Source organism: Grus americana, chromosome 10, assembly GCF_028858705.1.
Source record: "Grus americana isolate bGruAme1 chromosome 10, bGruAme1.mat, whole genome shotgun sequence".
Lineage (NCBI taxonomy): Eukaryota > Metazoa > Chordata > Aves > Gruiformes > Gruidae > Grus > Grus americana.
In genome coordinates, this window is record NC_072861.1 from 13169963 (window position 1) to 13187264 (window position 17302).

Genomic DNA, 17302 nt, shown 5'->3' on the forward strand with positions numbered 1-17302 from the left:
TTAAGGCAATTGTAAAACTCTGTGAGTTTAAAAACACAGCAGCCCTGCCATTTCACGTGTGCTAATCAGTTACAGTGCACAGCCAGGCTTTAAGCAACTGTGTTGCAAGAGCAGCTGCCCTTGCTTAAGCACCTGTGGCCTTTCCCAGCATCACTTAAGGTCTGTAAATCACAAGTGCATAAGGAAAGAGAGTAGGAATGATATTTCACCCTTTTTCATATCAGAAAAACTAAGGGACATTACAGAAGAAAGGGTCTCTATGCAGCAAACACTTATTGCTACAAGAGGCCTATGATTTACATATTTTTCAAGAATAATTCAAAAAAATTGAGGGGAGAAAAATCTATTGAGGGTAGCTTTAAATTCAGAGATACTGCTGTTGAGTCAGGAAGCATGATGATTGCTAGGAGATTGTGCTGGGAAAGCACTGCTGAATGCTTGCTGCCTTCTTCATAATTGTTTCCAGACATCTACTATCACGCCATCTTGAAGGCAGTGTACTCGGCCAGATGGATCTTCAGTCTGACCCAGTACAACTATTCTCAAGTTATATAAACCATGAGTTTGGTTAATCAGAACAATTTCCATCCCTTTAGATAACATCAGCTAAACTCACAGTGGGGTATAGTGAGGCATGTGTTACAAGTAGTAGTAATATTTGGCCTGCTAGCCCTTTCTAGGAAGAACAGATTTATTCCATTCTGTAATGTCATTTGCCTTTTTTTTAAATCCTAGGGAAATTTAAGCCACCCTTTATTATGAAGTATTTGGCCTGCCATTCACCCGAAGGAAAATACATCTTTGTTCTTATAAATTGTTCTCATTCTGTGTATGTATTATTTGATGCATAAAAAAATAAGAAGGCATCTCTACTGGAATGGATAAAAGTTAATGTAAGCATCTAATATAGAGTTCTTTTTTATTAGACACACCTGTAAGCTTCATTAATAGTCTTTTTTAATGAGTTTTGTATTTTGACTTAGGGATGTAATTTTTATTGATGCAGTGGATCACCCTTTAATATGAGTATAAATGTATTGGCATAAAGATGTCTTATATTGTACCCACTTTCACATGCTTAGGTGCACAATATTAACATTCATAGCAGTAATAATACATCCATACACAGTAGAAAGGTAGGTAAGATTCAAAGTATGAAGGAGAGGAGAAGCCAGGCTAAGATAAGAGTTGCAGAATTTCTGCTTTATTCAAACAATCTCACATTCACAATTTATTTCAGGTACTGATATTTGCTAATATTAATAAATAGGATTTCCTGGCAAGGTTAAAATAGATGCTTTAAAAACTGAATATTATAAAATAGAGATTTTTTTTTTTTTAGCACACTCACAATTTGAAGTCATGTTTTCTTACTGAGTTATAAATCTCCTGGGTCATTTGTACATACAGCTTTTCCTTGTCATCCAGGAAATACAGGTGATCTTTGATGACTGCTGGATTGAAACCCTCCTCCACTAGTTGTACTTTACGGTACTTAAAAGTTGCTGTAAGTTCAATGGCACTCTACAAAACAAAAGTACATCTCTACTTATCAATGTCAGCATATAACAGTGGGAATTAGATTAGATTTTCTAAATTCAAAGGGAAACATATTTAAAGAAAACCCATACAGCACAGAAGTCAAAGGCTTACTAATAGAGATCTAAACTATCTGCATTCATCAGGTAACTGGATCGTGGAATATGTGGGCCAGTAATTACTCTGAATGTAAGAAGTGCTGGGGCCACAGAAACATTATTGAAAGGCTTAACTTACTATTTTATTTAAATGAGGCAGGAAAACACTAGTTTTCAGCTTTTACTCAGAGAGAATCAAGGGTTTTATCCAGAAATGTATTTAATTATGTTCTTGGATCAAAAAAACAGCAGCATTTTTCTCAGAAGAGCAAAGAAAATGGCAGTTGGGAGACTGGGCAAGATTCGCTGTACTTTACATGGGACGGCGAGACAAACCACTACCTTGGCTGGTCAACTGTTTTGTTTGTTTAACTAAACGTTTAAAGATTCATTGATTAGACATGCTAGTATCTCTGTGTTAGTCCTCATGAATCATCTCAGTGAATACACAACCTTTCTTAAAGGAGCAATGTTTATTTTAAATAAATAACTTGAGAAGTATGGTGAGAGTGACATTCTTGCAACATTTTCCTAATTCAAGTTTGGCTATTTATTCACTGGTAGGATAAAAATTTAAGGCCTCTCTTGCAAAACACAACTCTCTTGCAAGCTTTTGTTTGTGTGTAGATCTTTATTTTGCACAGAACAGTCCGTAGACAGAGCTGCACTAAACAGAGTACACAGCTGTGTTACTGTGTTGAAGAAATCCAACAGGAAATGTATTTTCCACTAAGAGATCTTCCTGATTTTGTATGTTAAAATGTGCCAGGTATCCTGTAGCTGCTCATACAACTTGTTTTTTTCAGGCTGAACTGAAACATCTGGGTGCAGTTCTGCTTTCACACTGGTAAATGACAAGAGCAAGTGAGAGACAAAAGAAGCCTTTTTGAGAATTGCTAGTATAACTAGAAAGTCCGTAGTCCTCATAGAAAAGCGAGAAAACACAATCCAGATGGACACACAAAAGCTACTTAGGAACACTGGTTTACCTTAATCCTTATAAAACGAGGTCTTGCGTAGTTTGGAAGGTGAGTGTTAACATGCCTGTAAGTATTTTCTCCATTAAATTCACAGTCTTCCTTTAGTCGAATACATGCCATTCCTGTTCTGCCTTCATAACCTGAGGGAATAATGACAGCAAAGAATTGTAGTTCATATCTAACTTTGAACTTCAGGCTAAACTTTTTTTTTTTTCTTTCTCCTGTAAGTGAACCCTTTCTTGTAAGCCACTTTAGAAAACATACTAACATATTTTCCTTTAGACATCTTAAGTGATTAGATTTTCTTAAGGCTTCAGCATGCTAGAAGCCAAACTCTTTTGAAAGCCCAGCATCAGCATCAGAATTATAGATGGCAGACATTTTGAAAATCATCCTTCTTTCGAAAGTCTTTGGGAAGACTTTGGAAAATCGGGTCTCAGTACTCTGAGGCAGAAGTCTGCCTGCAGCAGCGTTTAATTGTGTGGGTTAATTTACTTTACAATAAATCATGGTAAATCTGCTTGTACTTGTTGTGCTGACAAGCTCATGCATGCAGAAAGAGGACAGAAAGGAATAAAGACCCAGTTTACCATTGTTTATTACCATATGAATGATTAATTAAGTACTGCAAAAATCTAAGTACTTCAGATTTTTTACTTGTTTTACATACTGAGGGGGCTTCTTTCCTCCCCTTTTGGTGGCTGAGGGATGGGACACCATTTTAACACAAACCTTTAGTGTTCCTTCTGTCTTCAGGGATTACACGTAATGCAAGAAGAAATATGTAATATTCTTATACGAAGTTTTACATGAGAACCATATGAATGCTTTCACAGAATTGTGTACAGGAGGAGGTGACAATCAAAAGTAGCATCTAATGCTTACAGAAAAGTAGAGCACAAGCACATGCTAATTTAAGATTTAATTGTTCTTTAGTTTCTTTTGAGTCTTGTTTCTGTTTGCCTTTAACACTATATACTGATGACACCTGGCATTCCAACTTGTTTATTCAAAATCTAGAGTGTTGAATTAATGAATTCTCAGGTGATGTGTACTATCACCTCCAGCTGCATTACTCAAGTACAAGTATTTCTGTGCCATGTAAAAACAGAAGACAAAATTACACAATCCACCGAGTTCTCACACAAATCTAAGGTGAGAACCGGTTTGAACAGTATTTTTTTTTTCCATAAAGTTGATCTATAATTAGGTATTAACACCTCTTCTATGTGGTTTTACAAGAGCATTGAGAATAAGAGCGTATCTTCCTCATTTCCTGGAGTGTAATTTGAGAAATACATAAAGAACTCTAGACCATTTAAGTTGTTACCTTTCCTTTGAAATGTCTCCTAGGGCAGCTGTGTGTTTATCCCTATCCCAAAGCAACTGAAAACAAGAGTGATTTAAAGAGAGAGGCTTTTATTTTAGATTAATAGGTATAGTAGAGACATGCACAACTAATAAACAGTTTCTTCATTTGAATTAAATTCACTATTCTGATAAACATCTTGGTTTATAAAACAGCCTTGTTATTCTAGTCTCAGAAACACTGGGCATTTCTAGTCTCATGTCTTCCACTTTTAGTAGAGGAAACAGTGAGTGGATCATAACATTAACAGAATCTTGCACATGTTGAATGGTGGAAGGAAGTGGCGGGTATAGGAAGAGCGGTATCTCTTAACACGCCTTTCCATTCCAAAATACTAAATTGTCACTGAAGTGACCCATGTTACGATATACTGCAGTCTGGAAGCCTTTCTGGAGAAGTGTGATACCTGTTAAATCTATCTATCTATCTATCCATCTCTATGTGTTATACCTGTTAATGCATCTGTTAACCTAGTTAATAGGGGATCCAAAATTCCTCCTCCTCCTTAGACTACTCTAAGGGCATACAATGTATTATGCCACCTAATCCAAACCACTTGTGCAATGCCATACTGGGGATTTCAATCAAATCTAACCTTGTTTGTTTGATTTCAGATCCCTACGTTACACTCTAAGAATGGGTTTCATTTTAACTGTCCATCACAACCCAAATGCAGTGAGGAGCTAGATGGGACCCCTGCGGATCTTGGGTAAGTAAGAAACATGGATGGGAAGGTACGTCCAAAATACAGGAGACAAGAAGGGAGAGTAAAGCTATCTGTTCCCTCTTTTGTCTTCCAATATATCTGAGAATCTGCCTTTACCAGTGGTGCCTCTCAATTTAGGAAGAAAAAAAAAAAAAAGAAAAAAAGCTGCTAAAAGCACTTAAAGAGTTAAAAGTTCAAAGATTTCACAGATTTTTGAGAAGTAGAGAAAAAAGGTAGTAAACATGTCAGAACGTCTTGCATTCCTTCAGATTGTTAAAGAAAGGTGAAAAAGGGAGGAATCAATTTCTTAAGTGACGTTCTTGTTCTTCTAGAAAGTCAAGTCTATTTTGTTTGTCCCACTACAGTAATTGCAGAGCTATATTCCTGTAAAAGATACAACAATGTTTATATCCAAGATACTTAATCTCAAATGTTTGTCCATTCTCCTGTTAGTATTCTTTTTGTACTACATTAATATAAGCTTTGGGTGTGTTTTCTTAGCTAATTAATATTGCATACATTTAAATGATGGCATGTATCAAATGTAGCTTACAAAAAATAAGCTGAAGTAGAGCTACATATACTCTGCAGTTCAGTACAGTGATATTTTGTTAATATATTAAAAAATTCTTTTTTCTAAATACTTCAAGTATTTCACTCATACCTGGAACAGATACTCCATATACAATAACTTCTTGAACGCAGTCAATCAGTCCTAAAACATCTGCAACTTCCGTGGTAGAAACATTTTCCCCTTTCCACCTGGAAAATGAGCAGCCTACAGTCATGATGTCTATGTGTAATACATGTAGTGATCTCCAGTGTTTTAATGTCTGCCTTTATAATGGGCTGAACACTGAGCTTGAGATCAGAAAGCACTTTTGCACTAGAACAAGGAGCTTGTTATGAGAAGTAGAGAAAAATATGCCGCAAAATTCAACAATGCATTTCAGCTTATTCAAATCTCAGAAGACTTTAGCACAGTTAGTTTAATCATGCTTAAAATGGCTGTAAACAAACAAAACCCTAAAATATTACTTAGCTTAGATTCCATCCTAGGCTCTATGCTTTCTGTGTTTTAAAAGCGCAGTGAATGCGAAACCACAATGTTTTTGTTCTATGAATGTGACTGGTTTCTGACTGTTCAAAATAGCATTCATTCATCACCCTAAACTGAAACTCTTGTGGGCTCTGTATGTAACTGTGAACACAATTGATAAAATACAACAATGGAGGTGACTTGGAGTCCTCTCTTTTTCTGACTGAAGTCAGAGGAATTCCTCTTTGTCAGTCAGTAGGAAATATTGGATGGGAATTCAAACCTGAAAATGAGTGAGAATTTTTTCATGTGACAAGCATTTAAATAAATAAACTAACCGGAATGTGTCTCCAGTTCGATCATGGAAATAAATGAAGTTATCATTGTCAATCATTAAAAGGTCACCGCTATTAAAATATAAATCCCCTTTTTGGAAGACATCTCTTAATTGCTTCTTCTCTGTTTGCTGCTTTGCTCCTGCATAGCCACTAAATGGTGCATATTGGGTGATTTTGCAGATCAGTAGTCCGGGTTTACCTATGAAGAGGAAAAACATTTGCTCTTCATTTAAAAAACACAGTGTAAATTGCCAAAAAATCCTAGTTTTCATTACATCAGCGAAGTTTGCAGATGTTATAGAGTTATTTAAGAATTTTGTCATAATCATCTTTCAAAATCAGTTGTGGAGGTACAGACTGAGTTTTACCTTGTCCTCTCAATTCACTAGCCCTCAGAAATGCCGGTAGATAATACCATTTATCACCTGCTTATATTAATGCAGCAGAACAGAATCTCTGAGGTCTTGTCTGGTTAGTGGAAAATAGTTGCCTGGTTTCTCCAGACAGCTTCATCAACCTGTTTAAAACACCTGACTCAATAGGAGCTGTGTCTACAAAGAAAACTTTTACACATGGCATCGGATGTGTCTTTAGAAGGTCACCATTGGCTACTTCCACATAACTCAGCTGGCATGGGGCAGCCTTACTCCTCAATTGAAAGATTCAGCTGTATTTAGGAACCAGATATTTGGGTTCAGCTTTGCTTTTGAATGCAAAATAGACCAAAAGGCTGCTTAGTATGTTCTTTAGTCTTTCATGTGCTAGAGCTAGAGTAATTTATGAAGGGAGTAGGAACACCTATATGTTTATATAAATTGAAACTCAATTCCTTGTTATATAGAGCTTTGCATGGATGTTACATACTGGAGTGAATTTTATCTCTATACAATATAAATTACAGTCTGTCCTCATCAAGCCTGGAAGTGTTTAAGACCAGGCTGGATGAGGCTTTGGGCAACATAGTCTAGTGGAGGGTGTCCCTGCCCGCAGCAGGGGGGTTGGAACTAGATGATCTTTAAGGTCCCTTCCAACCCAAACCATTCTATGATTCTATGATTTACATTTTTCATGGGTTTCTCTCTTACATTGTAGATGTTTTCCACGTCTCTGCAGTTCAACAACTTAAACATTGGGTGCATTTATGTAGATATGGAATATATGCGTGCACATCCCTCCATATCCCAACTCGAGACTGTGTAGGGACAGTTGGCATAGGAGAGTTTGCCTATGGAGAAGACACTCTTAACATAACTGGTATATTCCTCAGCAATGAGAATTTAACACAGTTGGTAACACGTCCACCTCTTCCCTTACGCGCAGAGAAGGTGAGCATTTCTGTCCTCTCTCACAGTAATGACTGCACACATGACAGAATGCAACAAAATCAAAAGTATCACAAGTATCTGGTTTAAACACAGGTTTGCCTGTGCCAATATATAAACCCCTCCTATAAAAACTGATATCAAGATATATTATAAAACAAGTATTTTCATGTGTGCTTTCTCTATTGCCAATGGCAAAAAGTTTCAGCCACTGCTGGAGAAGAGAACTGCTTTCTATTTTGCAAATGTTTCTTTAGTGGCGTGTTAAGTACAAAGTCTGGGAAGGATTAAATAGCTCCTGCTGCAAGTCAAGATCTGTACTCAAAAATGTTACTGTGTCCACTATTAAAATGAAACAAGTTATTAAAATCTAACTAGACAGATGCTGCATTCCCCACTGTGCTTTACCTTTCTGTTAAGCTGTATTACAGTAGTATGTGATCTGTTACGTGTTTTCTAACTTGTATTTAAAAACCTGGCTTACTCAATGGCAATTCTTAGCATCTTTCCAGACAGAAGTGATGCAAAGAGATGTAATTTAAAAAAAGTAAATACCTTTCTGAAATTTTTTAAAGCAGTTAAGTTTTTACCTTTTGGCACTCTTATGCAGTATCCATTTTCATCTCGCACTGGTTCATCTTTCTCTACGTCATATTTAATCAGTTCATAGCGTAAGATTTTCTAGTGAAAATTTGCAAAATGTATATACACATGAATATTCAATCTTTGAAAAGTATTTTCAGCATTATACTACATAGTCAACTTTCTATTTAACAGGAGCCAAATTCATCACATTTCAACTGGATGTGCTGAGTCTAAATGTTGTTTTGCCTGAACTAGTGAGAGATATCTGTGATATCTAGCATGGGCAGCTATACGCTGTACTTGGGGAGAATCTTCTCCCTGAACAAATTCATTACTGGGCCCTGGGTTCTTCCCAACTTGTCATACAAGTGGCCTGGTATATGCCCTTGGCAATATACCAGACTTCACCAAGAAAGACAACATGCCAGGTTTTGTTGTTGTCCTTACCTTCTGCAGGCAGTTTACTCTTCCCACTGCACCAATTTTTCCAGTGTAATTAACAAAAGAAATGTTTCCTTCAGTTGATGCATAAAACTCCAAAATATTAATATTTCCAAATCTTTGGATAAATTCCCTCCAAACATCAGCCCTTATTCCATTTCCTATGGCAAGTCTGACTTTGTGATCCCGATCATTGTTTCTCTAGAAACAAGACACACTCATGAATTCACATTTCTGCTGAGTGAAAGCTTCTACTTCTGGAAAATTCTGAAGGAAATTTTAGCCTAAAAGTGTTGAGCATATTCTGAAGTAAAATGTGTGCAAACATCATTACAGTTAAGCTCACGAGTTTGATATGGAAAAGGAAATTACTGAGCAAGTTAGGCCATATATCTAAGTGTAGTTAGTAGCTAACTTGATTTGGATGAAGACAGGAACAAGTATGGACAGAATGAAACTCAGGCACCATGTTAAACTATTTTGTTTGTAAGCCTTGTGGTGACTATCTGCAGAAGAGTGTAATTTTACTCCGAATTTAGCAAAAGGTTTGCAGGATTTAAAATGGTGTTTGGGTGGAAAGGAAATCCCTTCTGCCATTAAAGTGCAGGATTCAGCCTGCTAAAAATTAAGTTACCACATTTCATATCACTTTTAATAGTGCTATTAGATCTTTCTGTTTACAGACTAAAGCGATAAACAGAGAATGAGGATGGCAGTCCACTTATGCCTTCTCTTAGATGCTTATATTTATCCTCAACAAAAGGAAGTACTGAACTGGGTCAGACACTTGTAATTCATAAACATATCTAACGTGCTAATGAATAACAATAGCCTGAGAGAATTTTAGCAAAATATGGAAAGGCTCTTTTGTCCTACTTCCTGCCTTTTTCTCCAACTGTTTCTTTTATTACATAATTTAATAGTATTTGAAGGCACAAAGAGTCTTTTTAAATACATATTGGCTTCTTATCTTGCAATACTTGTTGAAAGAATAAGACTATTCTGTCAGCAACAAACTGGAATATGTATTTCTGCAGAATAAGTATGTTTGTTTTATGTAGTTCAGGGAATGCAGTGCAGAGGGCAACGCAGTAGATGGCAGGAATAGAAGATGGGCACGGAATATTGAAATTGCAAAATGCACTTTCAAGGAGCGATTCAAGAGAGAAATCTGGCCATTAAGACAAATATAGATTGGTCTTATAGTGTCATATTCCCAGAAAAGACCAAAAATTGCCACAATAAAAATGGCTACAATTTTTAAATACTGTAAAACTTTAATTTTATTTTGGACCTAGTCACATCACTTCTGGATTTTTATTATTGCTCTTCTGCAGAATAGTCTGGAAATAGATGTTTAAATTTGATCTAAAGAAACACATTAATATATAGTCCTTTCTGTAATATTGGGAGATCTGCCAATAACATGTTAGCAAAGAATCAAGCTTAAAATAGAACAATGAAATCTGCTGAAATTCTGCATAGCATATAAATGACTTGTTGTTCACTTCTTATAAAATCTTTTTTTTGTGTGTGTGTGGTAGATGATGCTCTACAACAGCGTACACAATACCTTTGTCTCTCATGGGAAGTTTTTTTCCAACTCCAGTTAATTGGGGATTTATATGTTGGACCTTAAAGACTTTATTTTGAAATGATTCACTGGGGAAAGGATGCTGCTTGCGTCCACACTGTCCCTCATCTGTTGGTTGTTCTTAAGTCTCTATTTTCAATCTTTCTTCCCCATTTGCTTAGGCAGATAAAGAAATTTATTATTTAGCTATTAATTAGTCACAGTTAATGAAAGAAGGAAGGAAGGACTTAATGATTCACCCTTAAGGTGATTTCTATAATACTTGGGCTGTTCATTTGTTCTGAAATGACAATGCAAGTTAGCCGGAAATACAATCAGAAAGAAAACTGTGACACATATTGAGCTTTTTTCTTCTGTGCATGTGTAAAGGAAAGAAATGATAGCACAGATAAAAGTTAATGAGGATCTTGCTTTTACCAGGAGTTTCTCATGGAAAAAGCTGTGTCTCTGTTACAGCTGCAACAACAGGCCAAGCCCTTTTGGCACCACAACAGTTTAAGTAATACCATCCATTCAGTCAAGTTCTTGCATTCTTAAAATGTTAATCCCATCTTTCTGGGAGACTTGTGCACTCAAAGTAGCACGCATATGGGTACATGGGATCAAATATTAAGCTTATAAACTTTGCTTATGTAAAAGTGTTTTCTCCACTGGTGTTGAATTCTACGTACTGAGTAAACTAAAATCCTTATGTTAAATAATGAGAGCTAAGTTATCTGTGATTATCTTAAAATCTGACTTGTGTAGGTAAGCAGCCATCAGTAATGAGTAATCTGTAAGAGAGCCTCAAATACCACTCAGCTGTATCATTCAGTGGGCTTCAGGTTCAGCCATTCACGTTCCTTGTTTTTTGTTACAAACCTGTTATTTTTGATAAACAGGTCACTTCAATGGTTAAGCTAAATGTCTCTGTGTGGCTAACATTACCAAACTTTTTTCCCTCTCCACTTATGGTTAGATTTTAAGCATAATATAACAAATATTCCCAGTAATTTAATTAGCCAAAAAAGAAAGGCGGTTAATTCTACCTGTGGAACACTGCACAGATACCGAAGCACTTCCCCAATATACTGTATCACTGTTACATTATATTTTCTGCAATCATCCCAGAACTGGCTTGCTGAAAATCTGGCACGCAAAACAATAGTTGCACCTGTGTAGAAAGAAGTAGAACAAACAACAGAAGGAACAATTCTTATTATATCATAAGACCAGATAGAATTTCTTAGCATGGCATTGTAGAAAACTTTTAGAATTAGGATTATATACCTTTTGGAAGAACTCTTCCTAAAACGTATTTAAATACAATCCATGCTGAATAATTGGTTTAACCTCTATTTCTATTCATCAGAAATTAAACATCACTACTAATTTACCCTAAAACTGTGCAAAGAACTGTCATGTAAGAAAGGATATATCCTGCTTGTCCAGGTGGTGAAATAAAATTTGTACAGGGTGAAGATCTGAGTCATATGAAGACGACAGAGGAACAAGAACGTCTATTGACTTACAGAGTTTCTGGTAATAGACACGTGTATAACCAAGTATTTCAGCTCAAAGTTTGGTAGCTAGGGAAAGGCTTATGTTCTGTGATCATATCTGTGCATGAATTCTGCACAGAAACCTGTTCATACTAGTTAAGTGCATGGTACCTTTCATGATAGATCCATGGACTCCAACAAGAAGGGCAGAGCTATGATAGAGGGGTAGAGCATTATACACAATATCTTCTGAGGTAACATTGCCAGCATCAAACAAACCACAAGCTAGCATTATGCGTTCATGGTTAATGACTGCAGCTTTGGGAAGACCTGTTTAAAGTCAAGCAAAAAGACATGTAACTTCACTTGAACAATAAACATAGTAAGACCAGTCGGTTTCACAAGGGCTTAAGAAAAGATTTTATCTCATTTACTGACGCAAGTGATAGTTCCAGAGTTCAGGGAGGTATGCAGCTTGTGTCAACGCAACACATCAGTGTTTAGCCTTGGTGAGGATCCTATGTCTTCCCAAGTGTAACTGTTAGGTGATAACCCCTCTATTAAGTGCCCAAATTCCCAGTACTATGGTACCTAGGAATAACAAGCACCTAGGGAATAAGGAAATGGGATTTGGGGAATCTAGCATGCTGAGCAAAGAGAATGGAAATGCTAAAATAGAGGTTAATCTCAGATCTCGCATCTCTCCTGGAACTAGGTATCTCCTTGCAGCTCTGAATCATCCTAGATGAAACTAGAATTCATACTACAAAATCTCTTCTTGGTTTCCCATCAGATACAGCTGAACTGATTACTTGCTGAAACAGATGCTAGAAGACAAAACAATGGTGGTGCCTGCCTATTCTGTAAGAACAGAGATGTTAACAAGGACGAAGGACACCCGAGTTATTTGCCTTCTGCAGTCCAAATAGGATTCAAATTTGTACTTCCTCCCTTCCAAAGGAGTTCCTGCCCTAAGAGGAGGCCAGCATTTAGAGTTCATGCTCCAAAGATACCAAGTATAAGGTGGATGCCAAGACACAGTGTGTCTAGGGTAAGAGAGAGTCTTAGTGACCTTACTGGCATAAAACTTGTATGTTTAATTGGCTTTTACTTCAGTCCCTCCCGCCAGATTTAGTGCGTGAAGCCAGCCTATATTCTATGTGCTTTTTTGCTGTTAGATACAGATATCAAATTTCCAGTTTCCTGAGGGGGAATGAATGTGACTAGGAATTAATGTGAAGTAACAGCTTCTCTTTCCTTACTAAAAAAATCACAATGTTGGGAGGAATGTGTGGCCATTCATATAGTTTTTGTGAATTTACGTTACCTGTAGTACCAGAAGTATAAATGTACATGGCAGGAGTTTTAAAGGTTATATCTGATCTCCAAGACAATGGAGTAGGCTCATCTGAAGCAGCATCTACTTTATCAAGAAAGCTCTCAACTCCTTCTGTAGCAGATGTCTTGCTTAAATAATAAACTTTAACATTTTCTTTCTTCAAGAATGGCAGTATTTCTTCAACAGATTCCTTCAGTTCTTAAAGAGGAGAGAAAAAGTATTATAAGAAAATTCTGTATTATTCTGTGAACTATGCTATTGGTGCATCAACTTTGGCTCAGCAGCTTTCATGTTTAGCTGCTGGGAGAAACTCATGCTCAAGTCACTTCAGAATCCAGCAAAAAGGACTGAAGAGGAACAGTGTCTCCCCACAGAACTGGGAGTGATTTGATTTGATCTGATTTTCTGCAGCAGGAACAGAACTGCAGAGGAGCAATCCAAGCACATTTCCCCTTGCCTGCAGACCTTGCAGGACTCCGAGGGAGCATCACCAGCTCCATGTTGCTACCTTCCCTCTCTACCATGGGGAAATGCCTCACCTGGCAAGTGCCCACACAAAGTTAGGTGCTGCTTAAAGTTTTATGCAACTCATCTTTCTGAAGTCCCAACACAAATGGAAGAAACACTGAAAAGCAGAATAAAGAGTGACTTAGTAAGTAGTGGTACTACTGAAGCCTGGACTCCTAGATAGTTGTGTTCTGTCTTTCCCTATGCCAGCCTCCTACATGTGCCTTGATTAATCCCAGTTCTCCTCATGTTTCCCCTGGTATCTCCAACCAACAAGACCAGATGGTTTCAGTTATAAGCAATGAGCGGGCTAACTCCCTGCATGATCAAGTCCTGTCTGCCTTTCTCTTATTGAAGCAGTAATGCAGGCGTCCCTCCTCTATTCACTGCCAGTTTCAACCAAGCTGGAAAGAATGTAGTCGTCCTCGAGGCTTTTATTCCCTTAAGAAGCTGGATAATTGGATAATGGATTCAAGTGAAGATGACCAGACAGATGATGCAATTGTATACACCATTTTTCTTTAGGAATCCAGACTAAAAGCCTTCCAACTCACAGGTGCTTCTACTTGAATAGATAATCCACAGGATTTAAAATGAATTCCTAACACCACTTTCACTGAAACATCATAATATAAAACTTTCCATAATGTGTAATTTATTTTTTACCACTTCTATTTTATTTGAAAGCAAAGAATAAATTAAATACTATTAAATCAACAAATCTCTGAGGCAATTTAATACTGAAAACTAAATCTGTTACTGGAAATTATATTTCCACACTAATTGACTAGATAAAGCCAAGACCCACATCAAAAGTTCGTCTCAATTGCACAAAAGCAGTAACTTCAATAAAAGCCTTACCCTTTCAAGTCTGGCAGACTCTGGAATTCCAAATCAAACAATTCTGTACTTCTGCTGTAACTTTGGTCCAAAAACCATCCTGGGATTACTGTGGGTGCCCTGTAGCCACCAGGCTACTCACAAAAATCTAATAAGGGCTTCTTTTAGTGAAGAGGTAAGGAAACCTTAAAATATTAGCACAGCCTGGCCTGTCTTCCTCCATTCCACCTATGCTCTCCAGCACTACACAGATGCTGGACTGCACAGAGAGCAAAGCTGGGTGGGAGAGGAGTTCTTGTCCTTAGACACTATGAGGCATGAAGGAGATAAAATAAGGCCTTTTATGCAAGTATCTAATGAGCTAGCACTTTAGAGATAAATAACCCACAATAAACTTCCACTGAGATAAATAACCCTCTAATAAACTTTGAAATCCATATTTTATTGTAGATATAAGTAACTTTAATGATATATAAACTGTATTAATGAATACAGCATATTTCTTTTCAGAAACTTATCTGTGCAAGCACACAGACAAGATCTCATGTGATGGCAAGTTCTGATGAGACAATATCTATCTTCTACATAATAAAGGATCAAAATAAGAACAGAGAGAATTGAGGTCCAGCAGAAAAGACCTAGACTTCTATCCTCTCCTGATGTCCAGCAATCACTTGTGGAGTCAAGCATGTAGTCAATTTTTATGAATAAGGCTCAAATTTTTCTTTTACTTTTTTTTCCTCAGAGCTGAAGGCTTTTTTAGAAAATTTGAGGCAAGTATGTTATAGAAAGAGGAAAAATATATTTCCTATCTGACACTACAGCTTTTCCCACATATGCTAATAATTCAAATACTGATTAATTTCAAAAGTTCAGAGATTGTGCAGAATTTATTCTGAGGCAGAAATTTGAACTCCTAAGGTTTTGGGGCATGTAAAATACTTCAGTTACAGTAGATGAAAGGGTTTGACTATTTAGCTGAAATGGAGTATATATTCCTGTAGAAGTTGTTAAGTCTAGGCAGATAAAGAGTATCTTTGATTTCCCATACGGTCAGTCATTCATACTGTATGTATGCATATACATATAAATATATATAAAGGACTGGGCATGAAATAAGGTCTCTGCTCTATATGGAACAGAACGCAGCTCTCTGAAACATACTATTATGTCAAAGTCTCTTCTACAGAAAAGGAAATATGGTTTATGTACATGGAGTCACACGTTTTGCTTTGAACTGAAGCTTGATGAAAGCTTTCAGACTGCAACCACCTGCGTGTGTCCAAGTCGCTGTCCAGCAGCAGCGAGAGGATTCTTCTGCGCTACCTTGTTTATTTCTGTTTGGGACGTGCATGAACATAACCATGAATTAATCCTGTTGTTTATGACTGAGGGCTATTTTATTTCTAGGTCTTTGTTATCCTTATCAAATAGCTAACAAGGTATCAGAGCTCAGTGTCCACGTCTTGTACATGAGCTGAAAACGAAAACACGGTGCAAATTGTTTGGAAATCTTTTCCTTTCATCTGGTCTGAAGCAACTTCCCAAATCCCCAAACTCGCGGTTAGAGGACGGGACGCAGCCAGCCGACAGCGTCCCCCGCCCCAGCCACCCTCGGCGCCTCCCGGGGGAGGCCCAAAAGGCAAAGCCGGCGCTGCCTCCCCGCCACCTCTGCGCACCCACAAGCCCGGAGAGAAGCCCCGCCACCGCGGGGCGGGCAACCGAGAAGGCCCCCGCGGCTCCGCTCCGCTCGCCCCGGCCGGTGCCGGTGCTTTCCTCACCTGGGGCCGCCAGCAGCACGGTGGCCGCGCTGCTCTGGAAGCAGCGCAGCAAGGACGCGCCCCTGATGTTGGAGTTGAGGCAAGCCATGGCGCAGCCCAGCTTGGCGCAGCCCAGCCAGACCCAAACGTAGGCGGGACGGTTGCCCATGAAGAGGGCCAGGCAGCCGCCCGCCCGCAGCCCCGCGGCGTCGCGCAGCGCCCGCGCCGCCTGGCTGCTCCGCCGCTCCACCTGCTCGTAAGTGGAGACCTCGTCTCCGAACAGCAGCAGCGGCTTGTGCGGCGTCCGCCGCGCCCGCCGCGTGAAGACGTCCAGGAGGGTGCTGGCGGGCCGGCGGGCACCGGCTCTCCGCGCCCTCCTCGCTACCCGCGCCATGGTGAGGGCGAAGCGCAGGTCCTGGAAGAAGTAGGGCCAGGCGCAGCGCAGCAGCAGCGGCAGGAGCAGCAGCCCCGCCAACGCAGTGCACAGGGCGGGGAGCATACCGCCGCGCCGCGCGCTCGAGCACAACCGCTGCGCCTCGCACCGGGGGGCGGACCGATTAACGGCCGCGCCTCGCGCCTAGGGAGGGACGGGGAGAACCGCGGGCTCGCCCGCCCCGCCCCCCCTCACAGCCCCAGGGCGGCGGGCCCCGCCAGGTGCTGACGGGCCGCCGCAGTCGATCCTCCCCCCAGAAGCGTTGTCTAACTCGGTGGCGGTCGCTCCCCGCCGTAGCTAGAGGGCCTGCTTGATGACATCTGTAGGGAATGGAAGCGCAGCAGGTGGTGCAAGCCAAGGTGGAGTCGCAGCCTTGCGGGTGCTTGCGGGCTGCCTGCCTGCATGCGGTCTCAGAAGCTGGGCCCGGCGGTGCGGCAGAAGAGACAGCGCAGATTCAGGGCAGAAGGTTGGCATCTTTCGTTGTGATCAGGGCTGGTGCCCCTCTCAGAGGCTGGATGCATCCTGCATGGGATACGGGCCATCTGCCCGTCCCCTTGTGAAGCTGCAGACACCAGTGGCAAAGGCAGCCATGCCTAGTCGAGGTTCACACCGGGAGAAATTTAGGATGAGGCAGATTAAGTGGTGAGCTGCCCTGGGGAAAATGTTCCTACCCTCCTCTCGTACCAGTCCTGGTGCTATTCCTCACTGGGTGGTAAATAGGCTAATAGGTAAATAGTAGCTGAGCCAACTGAAAGTTTGGGGTGTGACTTTTTTTTTTAATTAAAACCTCCCACTTTTATTAGTATTCTAGATGCACAAAAGGAATTTACAGTCTCAGTCTCTCTGTCTCGCTCTTGTCCAAGGCTAAGAGACACATTAGTTGCTCAGACAACCTTGGAGCAAACTCCAGGAATTTCACCCTTCTGACTGG

At 39.6% G+C, this 17302-nt stretch overlaps 1 protein-coding gene across 5 annotated transcripts; it reads right to left on the minus strand.

The window, feature by feature from the left end:
• Positions 1-1001: 1001 nt before the first annotated feature.
• SLC27A2 (solute carrier family 27 member 2) lies at positions 1002-16453 on the minus strand. 5 transcript variants are annotated; one of them, XM_054836360.1, is made up of 10 exons: positions 15960-16453; positions 12820-13029; positions 11664-11822; positions 11040-11164; positions 8424-8618; positions 7982-8072; positions 6070-6268; positions 5357-5454; positions 2627-2757; positions 1002-1524 (listed from the first exon to the last, which is right to left on the minus strand). In XM_054836360.1, the coding sequence occupies exons 1-10, from the start codon at positions 16435-16437 to the stop codon at positions 1348-1350; spliced, it is 1863 nt and encodes a 620-aa protein (XP_054692335.1). In that variant the 5' UTR covers positions 16438-16453; the 3' UTR covers positions 1002-1347. The 5 variants fall into 5 exon arrangements, with proteins under 5 accessions (XP_054692335.1, XP_054692339.1, XP_054692338.1 ...); XM_054836363.1 differs by having other exon boundaries at positions 1479-1545; XM_054836361.1 differs by lacking the exon at positions 1002-1524 and adding an exon at positions 2392-2481.
• Between the last annotated feature and the right edge of the window lie 849 nt (positions 16454-17302).

Bases quoted from the DNA above. Each gene is read 5' to 3' on its own strand.
- SLC27A2 (XM_054836360.1), bottom strand. From the start codon at position 16,437: ATGCTCCCCGCCCTGTGCACTGCGTTGGCGGGGCTGCTGCTCCTGCCG. The intron at 11,165-11,663 runs GTACCATGCACT...CTTTCTACACAG, and splicing joins CCATGGATCTATCATGAAAG to GTGCAACTATTGTTTTGCGT. The intron at 8,619-11,039 runs GTAGAATTAACC...TCTTGTTTCTAG, and splicing joins ATCTGTGCAGTGTTCCACAG to AGAAACAATGATCGGGATCA.